We start from the raw sequence: 13,198 nt of genomic DNA, 5'->3' as shown, positions 1-13,198 counted from the left end.
GAGAGAGTGAGTGTGTGTGAGAGTGAGCATGTGTGTTTGAGTGTGAGCATGTGTGTGTGTGTTTGTGAGAGAGTGAGTGTGTGTGTGTGTTTGTGAGACAGTGAGTGTGTGTGAGAGTGAGCATGTGAGTGTTTGTGAGAGAGTGAGTGTGTGTGAGTGAGCATGTGTGTTTGAGTGTGAGCATGTGTGTGTGTGTTTGTGAGAGAGTGAGTGTGTGTGTGTGAGAGTGAGCGTGTGTGTGTGTGAGCATGTGAGTGTTTGCGAGAGTGAGTGTGTGTGAGAGTGAGCTTGTGTTTGAGTGTGTGTGTGTGTTTGTGAGACAGTGAGTGTGTGTGAGTGAGCATGTGTGTGTGTGTGAGCATGTGAGTGTTTGTGAGAGAGTGAGTGTGTGTGAGAGTGAGCATGTGTGTTTGAGTGTGAGCATGTGTGTGTGTTTGTGAGAGAGTGAGTGTGTGTGAGAGTGAGCGTGTGTGTGTGTGAGCATGTAAGTGTTTGCGAGAGAGTGAGTGTGTGAGAGTGAGCTTGTGTGTTTGAGTGTGTGTGTGTGTGTGTGTGAGTGTTTGTGAGACAGTGAGTGTGTGTGAGAGTGAGCATGTGTGTTTTGAGTGTGAGAGTGAGCATGTGTGTGTGTGTTTGTGAGAGAGTGAGTGTGTGTGAGAGTGAGCATGTGTGTTTGAGTGTGAGCATGTGTGTGTGTGTGTTTGTGAGAGTGAGTGTGTGTGTGTGTGAGCATGTGAGTGTTTGTGAGAGAGTGAGTGTGTGAGAGTGAGCATGTGTGTGTGAGTGTGAGAGTGAGCATGTGTGTGTGTGAGTGAAGGAGTATGTGTTAGAGAGAGTGTGTGTGAGTGAAGGAGTAAGTGTGTTAGTGTGTGAGAGAGTGAGCATGTGTGTGTGTGTGTTTGTGTGTGAGTGAAGGAGTATGTGTTAGAGAGAGTGTGTGTGAGTGAAGGAGTAAGTGTGTTAGTGTGTGATAGAGTGAGCATGTGTGTGTGTGTGTGTGTTTGTGTGTGAGTGAAGGAGTATGTGTTAGAGAGAGTGTGTGAGTGAGTGAAGGAGTAAGTGTGTTAGTGTGTGAGAGTGAGCATGTGTGTGAGTGTTTGTGAGAGAGTGAGTGTGTGAGAGTGAGCATGTGTGTTTGAGTGTGTGTGTGTGTGTGAGACAGTGAGTGTGTGTGAGAGTGAGCATGTGTGTGTGTGAGTGAGCATGTGAGTGTTTGTGAGAGAGTGAGTGTGTGTGAGTGAGCATGTGAGTGTTTGTGAGAGAGTGAGTGAGCATGTGTGTGTGTTTGTGAGAGAGTGAGTGTGTGTGAGAGTGAGCATGTGTGTTTGAGTGTGAGAGTGAGCATGTGTGTGTGTGTTTGTGTGTGAGTGAATGAGTATGTGTTAGAGAGTGTGTGAGTGAAGGAGTAAGTGTGTTAGTGTGTTTGAGTGTGAGCATGTGTGTGTGTGTTTGTGTGTGAGAGAAGGAGTATGTGTTAGAGAGAGTGTGTGTGAGTGAAGGAGTAAGTGTGTTAGTGTGTGAGTGTTTGTGTGAGAGTGAGTGTGTGAGTGAGCATGTGTGTTTGAGTGTGAGTGAGCATGTGTGTTTGTGAGCATGTGAGTGTTTGTGAGAGTGTGTGTGAGTGAGCATGTGTGTTTGAGTGTGAGAGTGAGCATGTGTGTGTGTGTGTGAGCATGTGAGAGACTGAGTGTGTGAGAGTGAGCTTGTGTGTGTGTGTGTGAGTGTTTGTGAGACAGTGAGTGTGTGTGAGTGAACATGTGTGTGTTTGTGAGAGAGTGAGTGTGTGTGAGAGTGAGCATGTGTGTGTGTGTGTGAGCATGTGAGTGTTTGAGAGAGAGTGTGTGAGAGTCAGCTTGTGTGTTTGAGTGAGTGTGTGTGAGGGATTGACTGAGTGTGTGTTTGTGAGCGCGTGTAAGTGAATGTGTAAGTGAGAGTGTGTGTGGGAGGGTGTGTGTGTGAGGGAGTGAATGTGTGCGAGTAAGTGAGAGAGTGTGTGTGTGTGCGTGAATGTAAGTGAGAGAGTGTGTGTCTGTGTGTAAGTGTGTGACGAATTCATGTTTCGACTGAACTCAATGACGGAGGCGAGATATTTCAACCTGTACACTTTATTGGGCTACACACCGACGACAAAAGGACACGATTCAGCTTTTGAGGAACAACAGAACTGTTGATTACAGTACAATGCAGACCCTAGTGCATAAAGGCTTCAAGTTAGTCCCGCCTAACCCCGAACCCCAGTCTGGGTACAAAACAAGAGGCCAAGGGGAGTGAGCAAAGCAAGGGATCCCCCAAATATACAGAGCAAATAAACCTCAGAACCCAACGGCATGATGGGTGTGTGTGACTTATTTCAGACGATGGACAGCGAATGTGAACCGTGACGTGCGTCTTCAATCCCAAAGCCATTTCATGCTCACCCAACTCTAGAGCCGAAGTCCTCCTCCGGTAACGGCAGGCCTTCAGTCAGTTCATCCTTCAAAACCTCTTCTTCTATTCCTACGACTACCAAGCACATGTACAATAAAGTCCATCGATCAAATCAGGAAAACGGAGTGTGTGGTTGTGTACAAAAACACACCCATCCAAATGTCACGCCTGGAGCAAATTACACCGAAACCCTCCACCTACACACACACACACACACACACACGTTTGTTTTTGTGAAATGTGGGGACATCATATAGGCGTAATGGATTTTATACTGTACAAACCGTATTTTATATCCCCCTACACTGCCCCTAAACCTACCCATCACACACACACACACACACACACACACACACACAGGTTTGTTTCACTATATTAGTGAGGACATTACATAGACATCCACTGATCAGGTTAATGATACTTTCTATCCCCTAAACCCATCCCCTATCCCTAAACCTCTCTCTCTCTCTCTCTCTCTCTCTCTCTCTCTCTCTCTCTCTCACACACACACACACACACACACACACACACACACACGCACACGCACACGCACACAGCCCCTAAACCTACCCACCCGAGAAACATCTGCAAAACAATAGATTTAAATAAAAACTTATTTTGGTCGATTTATAAGCCTTTTAAACTAGTGAGGACATTTGTGCCCTTAAAAGTATTGCCAAACAAGGAACACACACACACACTTTATTTTTTTATAATAATGATTTATAAGCCTTTTGTAAAGTGGGGCCATGGGTAATGTCCTCATATTTCACCCTCTCCTGTAATACCTGTGTCATACCCATGGCATTATACACATCTGTGTCCTCATATGTCACAAAAACAAACAACACACACACACACACACACACACACACACACACACACACACACACACACACACACACACACACACACAAACACGCACAAGCTGAAGAATCCTTTATACATAAACAGTGTTCACACACTTACAAAAATGTGAGGCGTTTATCGCGAACGGTTGTCTTGAGGACATTCAACGGAAAAGAAAGCATTAGACAATATTGCACAACGAGACATAAATAAATAAATAACCTCAATCGCTCAAATCACCGTCAGAAAGGAAAACAAATCGCTCTTTACAGAGAGACGTGACACACACACGTGGAAATACAACGTGTTCTGATCACAAATACTGACTAGATCCATAAAAAATTGTGAAATGTAATGACCGGCCCAGTTAAAGGGACAGTTCACCCAAAAACTAACATTAGCCGCTGATTTACTCGCGCTCGGCTCATCCGAGGTGTGTGTGTGTGTGTGACTTTCTGCTTTCAGACGAACACAATCAGAGTTATATTAAAATAAGCTTTATAATGGCAGTGAACGGCTGTTTCTGTTTTAAAGTACATAAAAGTGCATCGATCCATCCATCATATAATTTTAACCCCTGGAGCCGTGTGGAGCAGTTATATGATGGATGGATGCACTTTTATGATGATAGATGCACTATTATGATGGATAGATGCACTATTATGATGGACAGATGCACTATTATGATGGACAGATGCACTATTATGATGGATAGACGCACTTTTATGATGGATAGACGCACTTTTATGATGGATAGATGCACTATTATGATGGATAGATGCACTATTATGATGGATAGATGCACTTTTATGATGGATAGATGCACTATTATGATGGATAGATGCACTATTATGATGGATAGATGCGCTATTATGATGGACAGATGCACTATTATGATGGACAGATGCACTATTATGATGGACAGATGCACTATTATGATGGACAGATGCACTATTATGATGGACAGATGCACTATTATGATGGACAGATGCACTATTAGGATGGACAGATGCACTATTATGATGGATAGATGCACTATTAGGATGACAGGTGCACTATTATGATGGATAGATGCACTATTATGATGGACAGGTGCACTATTATGATGGATAGATGCACTATTATGATGGACAGATGCACTATTAGGATGGACAGATGCACTATTATGATGGATAGATGCACTATTATGATGGACAGATGCACTATTATGATGGATAGATGCACTATTATGATGGACAGGTGCACTATTATGATGGATAGATGCACTATTATGATGGACAGGTGCACTATTATGATGGATAGATGCACTATTATGATGGACAGGTGCACTATTATGATGGATAGATGCACTATTATGATGGATAGATGCACTATTATGATGGATAGATGCACTATTATGATGGACAGGTGCACTATTATGATGGATAGATGCACTATTATGATGGATAGATACACTATTATGATGGACAGATGCACTATTATGATGGACAGATGCACTATTATGATGGACAGATGCACTATTATGATGGACAGGTGCACTATTATGATGGATAGATGCACTATTATGATGATAGATGTACTATTATGATGGACGGATGCACTATTATGATGGATGGATGCACTATTATGATGGATGGATGCACTTTTATGATGGATGGATGCACTTTTAAGATGGATGGATGCACATTTATGACGTTTAGATGCACTTTTATGATGGATAGATGCACTTTTATGATGGACAGGTGCACTTTTATGACGGATAGATGCACTTTTATGATGGACGGATGCACTTTTATGATGGACAGATGCACTTTTATGACGGATGGATGCACTTATATGACGGATAGATGCACTTTTATGATGGATGGATGCACTTTTATGATGGATAGATGCACTTTGATGATGGATGGATGCACTTTTATGATGGATAGATGCACTTTTATGATGGATAGATGCACTTTTATGATGGATGGATGCACTTTTATGACGGATAGATGCACTTTTATGACGGATAGATGCACTTTTATGATGGATAGATGCACTTTTATGATGGATAGATGCACTTTTATGATGGATAGATGCACTTTTATGATGGATAGATGCACTTTTATGATGGATGGATGCACTTTTATGATGGATGGATGCACTTTTATGATGGATAGATGCACTTTTATGATGGATAGATGCACTTTTATGATGGATGGATGCACTTTTATGATGGATAGATGCACTTTTATGATGGATGGATGCACTTTTATGATGGATAGATGCACTTTTATGATGGATGGATGCACTTTTATGATGGATAGATGCACTTTTATGATGGATAGATGCACTTTTATGATGGATAGATGCACTTTTATGATGGATGGATGCACTTTTATGATGGATGGATGCACTTTTATGATGGATGGATGCACTTTTATGATGGATGGATGCACTTTTATGATGGATAGATGCACTTTGATGATGGATGGATGCACTTTTATGATGGATAGATGCACTTTTATGATGGATAGATGCACTTTTATGATGGATGGATGCACTTTTATGATGGATAGATGCACTTTTATGATGGATAGATGCACTTTTATGATGGATAGATGCACTTTTATGATGGATGGATGCACTTTTATGATGGACAGATGCACTTTTATGATGGATTGATGCACTTTTATGATGGATGGATGCACTTTTATGATGGACAGATGCACTTTTATGATGGATGGATGCACTTTTATGATGGATAGATGCACTTTTATGATGGATGGATGCACTTTTATGATGGATTGATGCACTTTTATGATGGATGGATGCACTTTTATGATGGATAGATGCACTTTTATGATGGATAGATGCACTTTTATGATGGATAGATGCACTTTTATGATGGATGGATGCACTTTTATGATGGATAGATGCACTTTTATGATGGATGGATGCACTTTTATGATGGATAGATGCACTTTTATGATGGATGGATGCACTTTTATGATGGATAGATGCACTTTTATGATGGATAGATGCACTTTTATGATGGATGGATGCACTTTTATGATGGATAGATGCACTTTTATGATGGATGGATGCACTTTTATGATGGATAGATGCACTTTTATGATGGATGGATGCACTTTTATGATGGATAGATGCACTTTTATGATGGACAGATGCACTTTTATGATGGATAGATGCACTTTTATGATGGACAGATGCACTTTTATGATGGATAGATGCACTTTTATGATGGATGGATGCACTTTTATGATGGACAGATGCACTTTTATGATGGATAGATGCACTTTTATGATGGATAGATGCACTTTTATGATGGATGGATGCACTTTTATGATGGATAGATGCACTTTTATGATGGATGGATGCACTTTTATGATGGATGGATGCACTTTTAAGGACTTCAAAAACAAGGCAACATTCACTGTCAATATAAAGCTTAGATTATCCAGGACATTTATGAATATATCTGATTGTATTCGTCTGAAAGAAAAAATGTCTCACACCTCGGATGAGCCGAGGGCGAGTAAATCATGGGCTGAATTATTTTTGGGTGACCGATCCCTTTAATCCGCTCTCTATTCATGCTGTATTCTTTATCACTTGCTTGTTTTATTGATATCAAACATCACGTGTCTCTCCCTATATTCATAAAGAATCATAATCAATAATCATAGTAATAATGCATGAATGATTGATGTTCCTCACAAAACTACTGCTGAACGTCTACGGTTGCGTCTAACACTGATATTCTGTTGGTTTTGTCCAACAAAAAAACAAAAAAATAACAGGTATGAAGTGACACTGTTGTAAGAGGGTAGAAAAATATCTCCTGTAGTTTGTTCGCACATGTTGAGGTGGACTGAACGTGTTTCACTTCACAGAAGCGTCAGCAGGGGGCAGTCACTTCAGGGGTTTTTTAATGCGTGAGCTCTGATTGGCTCTTACCTTCCTTTCTTAGCAGGAAAGAGATGCACAAATCAGGAAGAATGTACAAGACGGGTAAAAGAAAAGAAAAGTGGATGACCAAATAGTGATTAACGACAACAAAGAACATCTAGAGTGCTAATGAATACAGCATCAATGGTGTCACCGTTGAGCTTATTCGCTTTTCTGTCCGCCAAAGCAAGTCCGTCCTAACAGCTGCACTGCAAAAAATGCTCTTCTTACTCAGTATTTTTGTCGTTTCTAGTCTAAACATCTAAATATTCTTAAAACGAGAAGTATTTACTAGACAAGTGAAAGTAATTTTCTTGTTTGGGGAAAATAACTCAAAATGAAGAGAGTTTTTGCTTAAAATAAGATAAATAATCTGCCAATGGGGTGAGAAAAATAATCTTGTTTTCTGTTTGAATTAAGATTATTTTTCTCACCCCATTGGCAGATTATTTATCTTATTTTAAGCAAAAACTCTCTTCATTTAGAGTTATTTTTCCCCAAACAAGACTATAGTTTGTACTTGTCTAGTAAATATTTCTTAATGTAAGAATTTTTAGATATTTTGACTATCAAGAGAAAAATACTAAGTAAGAAAAGCGTTTTTTGCAGTGAGAGCACAGCTACAGACTGGATATTCAGTCTTACTACGAGTTAATTAAATACATTTCATGACTGCAAGCCAAAAAAAGCATCTAATTAGATGCCAGCAATTGAACTCCAAGGGCAAAAATCCCTGGAAGTGAGTTTATATTATGACCTGCTCAAAACATTAGTATCTTATGCAAAAGAAGAAGAAGAAAAAAAAGACAATTAGTAAAATGACAGTATGTTGTACAGCAATTGATTTCAGTGCCCAGTAGTACCGCTAACACTTGGAAAATGTGACAATTACTTCCCAGATGTAATTTTCAAGTATTAGTACTGCATCTTAAAACTGGGAAAAACTAGAGCAAACGCATGTTATTGGCTAAAAACGTGGATCATTTGAGGCGCTGTGTGACGTTAGCGAGCGCGACGGCGAAAGCTTGCACGGCGGAGAACGGATACTGAAAGTCCAGGATGTACGCGTTCCCATCGATCCGTCCAAACTGCATCACCTAAAGGGAACGAGAAGTTAGCAAGTGTGTATAAGGCGAGCGCATCCAAATCTAGGTGATAGAGGCGGAGCCTATTTAGGCCACGCCCACACCAGGGGAGTAAACAATCCAATGCTCTCCACTGACTTTGTATTGCGTGAGGCGCCTTGTCATTTCGGACTTACAGAACAGAACAGAACAATGTCTAAAAGCTGATATGTGACAGGATGTGCAGCAAACAAGCTAAAAAACACACAACTACGTTTTTATAAGCTCTCGACCACAAAAAACGAGTGTTTAAGGAGATAAAAGTGGACACAGGCAATCAGACGTGAAGCTTTATCAGGAAGAATGGGTCAGTTTGGGGATCCTGACACTCAGTGTGTCTACGTGTGCAGTAAACATTCAGTCAGATATCCAAATGTCAGGGTTATATATTATATTTCCTGTCTCTGATGACGTTCCCCTCCAGTGGGCGTAGTTCTCAGTGTAATATAACATGACGAGCTCTGTCGTATCCACTTTTATGACTTTAAACGCTCGTTTTTTGGGTCAGCAGCTTATAAACACTTCTGGGTTTTTGGTGGTGAGTTGTTTAGCATATCATATCACATATTAGCTTTTAGACATTGTTAGTTTTTTGTTAATAGTTTTTAAAGGCACTAAAGACGTCGTTACAAAGCCCATCTCACTACAGCGGCTCTACAATCATTGATGAAGAGGCCAGAATAGAGTTAGTGCGCAAAAAACACAAAATAACGACTTATATAGTGATGGCCGATTTCAGAACAAAGCTTTGAACCGTTATGAGTCAGTGAATCGATTCATGATTCGGATCACGAGTCAAACTGCTGAAATCACGAGACTTTAGCGATCCGAATCATGAGTCGATTCACTGACTCATAACGGTTCGAATCATGAGTCGATTCACTGACTCATAACGGTTCGAAGCTTTGTTCTGAAATCGGCCATCACTATATAAGTCGTTATTTAGTGTTTTTGCGCACTAACTCTATTCTGGCCTCTTCATCAATGATTGTAGAGCCGCTGTAGTGAGATGGGCTTTGTAACGACGTCTTTAGTGCCTTTATGGGTCTTGAGAGAGGAAATGACATTGGTGTCAATGAAGGCCTTTCTGAGCCATCGGATTTCAACACCAATATCTTCATCTGTGTGTGAAGATGAGCGGAGGTCTGACCCCTGGCCAACCACATGAGTGTGAGGAATTAATGACAGCATTGGATGAGAGCATTGGATTGTTTTCCACCTCGGCGTGGGCACGGCCTAAAGGCGTGCTTGCGTACCTGTCTCCCCTCGAGCTCAATCTGGAAGTTCTTCGCCGACTCCTGCGTGACTCTTCCGCCAAAGTCCAGTTGGTAGACCTGCGTGGCTTCGTTCCAAAGAGGCTGTTTGTTGGCCATGATGTACACGAATCCTTGGCTGCCGAGGCCACGGTCCTCTTTCTCGTTGGCCTTTCTGCATTTTATTTCGTCCAGCTCACAGCCTCCCGCACGCAAGCTCCTTTTGGCTTTCCAGCTCTTTTTCCCGCTCTGGCTCTGGTTCATTAGCTCGTCGCCGCTGATGAAAAGCTCCGGCTCGCTTTCAGAGCTGTCCTGGAACTCGTTCGTGGTGGCCTTGCTTAGCTTTTTGGCTTTCAGCTGCTCTTTCTGGCCTTTCGGCTTCTTCTTGTCTCGTCCCCCTAACCTCGGACTGGAGATGAGGGAATTGAAGTCGCCAAGGGCGCGGCCTTCTTTTTTAGACTTGCTTCCTCCTTCTGTGATCGCAGGAACGTTGGCTTCATCCGTTCGACTGGTCTCCAAACGCTTTCGGTTCTTCTTCCCAAACTTGTCCGCTCTTTGAGGAACCGGGCTTTCGTTCAGCGAGAGCACTTCTTGAAAGCCTTCCCCAGCTTCAGCAATTGATTCTGGGGGACTTACCACACTCGGGAGATCTGGAGGTGGGGACGGAAGGCCGGGTGATTTAGGTGGAGGAGAAATTACAGGTTTATCCAGCATGTGGGAGGTTTTTGGTGGGAGGGAAGGAGCAGGATTTGGGGGGCTAGGCATGGGCGGACATGGGTTGTAAGAACCCCATGGATGAAGAGGAATGGGAGTCACGGGTAGACTAGAACAAGAAGCGGTCCCAGGGTACATTGGTGGGAAGCAAGCAAGGTTGGGCAAATTTGGTGGATAACCAGGTGGCAAGACTACAGCCTGATCTTGCTGGGAAAAGGGAAGTGGAGCAACTGCCTCTTTGGGAGATTGAGAAGATTGCGTAGGAGCACTGTAGTTTGCATTTGTTGGATAGGGCAGTGCAATCTGATACGCTCCTTGTGGTTGGAAAGTTGGGACATTAGGACTTGTCGGGGACTTAGGCGAGAGGACGAACAGATGCTGTGCGGGGCTAAGCACGAGCGGCGGAGGTTTATGGGAAGCAGGAGCTCCAGAATTGGGCACCGTACGCTCTTGCGGAACCCAAATCTCTTCCGTGGCGGATGGATCCCATTGATAGGGAGGTGGGCGTTTTACCGTCAAACTCACCGCCTCCGTATTGACAGCCATTTGCCTCAGAGACTGATTCAACGACTCGTCCTCCGTAAAGGCGGAGTTCACGTAATCAGTCCGATCTCGGTTTACGCCGGCATCCATATTTAGCAAATTGTAGGAGGATTGGGAAGGCAGAGGCGAGGCACTGTTAGAGTGCACTATGACGGTGCTATGAGGTGCCCCACCTCCTGTTGGTGGGAAATCTTGCCTAATTATAGTCCCCCCAGCGATCCCATTACTAGAAGTAGCTCCACTGCTAATCCCTCCATTGCTACTACACTGACTGCAGGTGTAAAGAGCCGTCGGCCCTCTTGGCGTATAGGAAGCAGATAAAGTATTAGCTTTAGCCTTGGGGGGTAGAGTCCTCTGGGGATCGAGCATTTGGGAAACTTTTAGAGCAGCTTCCCGACTGTTGCGCCTCAAGGTAGCATGAATCAAGCCGCTATCCAATCTCTGGCTAGGGTTCCGCCCCGCTCCAACCTGATTGGCCGATTCTGGGTAAGGAGGCGGATCCCCGCTTGGTATCGAGTATCTTGGCACAGTGAGACGGTTTAACGTGGCGGAGGCGTAGGGCATCTGCACCTTCTTCCCCTCCACAGCAGATGAAGAGACCCTGAGGGTTGCAGAGCTTCCCGGGCCCTGAATTGTGTAAACATTCTGGTTGCAAACCAGCCTCGTTCGGGGACGGCAAACCTCCTCCACATTTCCGCTGCTGTCAAACGTAGTAATGCGTTCGTAGCCTAGCGGGGTCGGATATTGAGGTGCCTGTGCACCAGGTGGATACAAAGTCAAATCTGCTTTCTTTAGGCAAGCTTCCCCTGAGGATGGAGTGCTAGCGTTGCTTCCCGCCAAAGTAGAGGCGGAGCTTGTAGCGGCTGTAGCAACCGTTCCCGGGTAAGGAGGAGGCGGGTTCATTTTGCTAATCTCAAGAGGCGCGGTAAAAACAACCGCATCGCCCTCAGCAAGTTGTGGTGCAGAACGTGTAGTTTTAATCTTAAGCAGGAGCTCTTGCTCCGCACTTTGCTCTGCTGTAGCGGAGGCGATTGGTGCGGTAGTCTGCGGAAGCTGAATTACCGGGCATGATGGTTGACCTGAGGGCAAAGATGGAACCGGGATTTGGATCTGATGCTGCTGTTGCAACTGGTGCTGAAGCTGCAGTTGCATTTGCAGATGTTGCTGCTGGATCTGATGCTGAAGTTGCTGCTGCATTTGCTGTTGTTGCTGCATCTGTTGGATTTGCTGTTGCATGTGTTGCTGTTGCTGTTGCTGCATGTGCTGATGCTGCAATAACTGTTGCTGCTGCAGCTGATATTGTTGGAGTTGTTGCTGTAGCTGCTGCTGTTGATAATGTTGTTGCAACTGTTGTTGTTGTTGCTGCTGCTGCTGCTGCGATTGCTGTTGTTGTTGCACAACTAAAAGCCGACCAACATCCATACCTCCAAAAATTACCTGTCCAGGATTGGAATACCTGGCAGGGACGGTATACTGTGCAGTTAGCATAGCATCCTGCTGTCCTTGGTCAGGGACTGTAGATGGAGCAACAGTCGATGTTGGATTGGACAATACATCCAATTGGACGTTTTGATTGGCTAGTAGGGACTGGACTAGGCCAATGCTTTGTGTTGGGGACATAGCTTGGGCAGGGCTGTGTATAGGGGCAATAGGTATGTTTACAGTGCAAGGTGGATTGTCATCAGTGATTCCTGATGCTCCCGAAACAGGAAGATCATCCTCATCCTCACTGAAGACATTAGGACTAAACATAGGTAGGTTAATGTATTCCACGGAGATCTTCCTCACCTCGGGGAGGTAGATGGTCATCTGTCTGGGCTGGAGGTGAAGCAGACTCGTCTTGTAGATCACTAATAAGACGGGATATATATGTATTAAGTTGGGGTGTACAGTACTGTGCAAAAGTCTTTGGCACGTTAGTATTTTCACCCACCAAAAATGTTTTTAAAGCTACACTGTGTAACTTTTTTAGTTTATTCTTCGCTAAAAACACTTAAGTCTTTCAAAAATATATGTGCTCATTAACCCTTAAAGACCTAGAACATTTTTGGGGCGCCTGATGTGCCTCTACTATTCTTTGTTTTTCTTCCCCATTCTAGCAGTTAGCATCAAGTGCTATATATCATTTTAAACAGGAGAACCTGAAGTTTCCATCTAGCTCATTTGATGTCCCAATTTTACATTTATTTATTCTGAGAATGGATTCAATTAATATAATTTAAAGAAAAATGGCAGCAAAAATTTGATGTTTTTACTGTGAACTCGAACAGAACTTCATGAAGTTTGGATTTTTTCCTTTAGAAAGTTAGACTTGGTTGTTTTACACTTCCAGAT

General features: G+C 43.2%; 2 protein-coding genes across 3 annotated transcripts in view; both read right to left on the bottom strand.

Moving 5' to 3' along the window:
• The window catches only part of agbl5 (AGBL carboxypeptidase 5), a 114,276-nt gene that overhangs the window by 3,542 nt on the left and 97,536 nt on the right, over positions 1–13,198 (bottom strand). The window lies entirely within an intron of this gene.
• The window catches only part of tulp4a (TUB like protein 4a), a 31,890-nt gene continuing 26,491 nt past the window's right edge, over positions 7,800–13,198 (bottom strand). For both annotated transcript variants that reach the window (XM_067428484.1, XM_067428485.1), the window contains exons 13-14: positions 9,611–12,714; positions 7,800–8,327 (exon numbers count right to left, since the gene is read on the bottom strand). In XM_067428484.1, coding sequence (XP_067284585.1) covers positions 8,211–8,327; positions 9,611–12,714 — 3,221 coding nt within the window. In that variant the 3' untranslated portion in view covers positions 7,800–8,210. The remainder of the gene's footprint in view (positions 8,328–9,610; positions 12,715–13,198) is intronic.

The sequence above is a fragment of the Pseudorasbora parva genome, chromosome 20 (assembly GCF_024679245.1).
Source record: "Pseudorasbora parva isolate DD20220531a chromosome 20, ASM2467924v1, whole genome shotgun sequence".
Lineage (NCBI taxonomy): Eukaryota > Metazoa > Chordata > Actinopteri > Cypriniformes > Gobionidae > Pseudorasbora > Pseudorasbora parva.
This window is presented reverse-complemented; position numbering and strand designations above follow the sequence as displayed.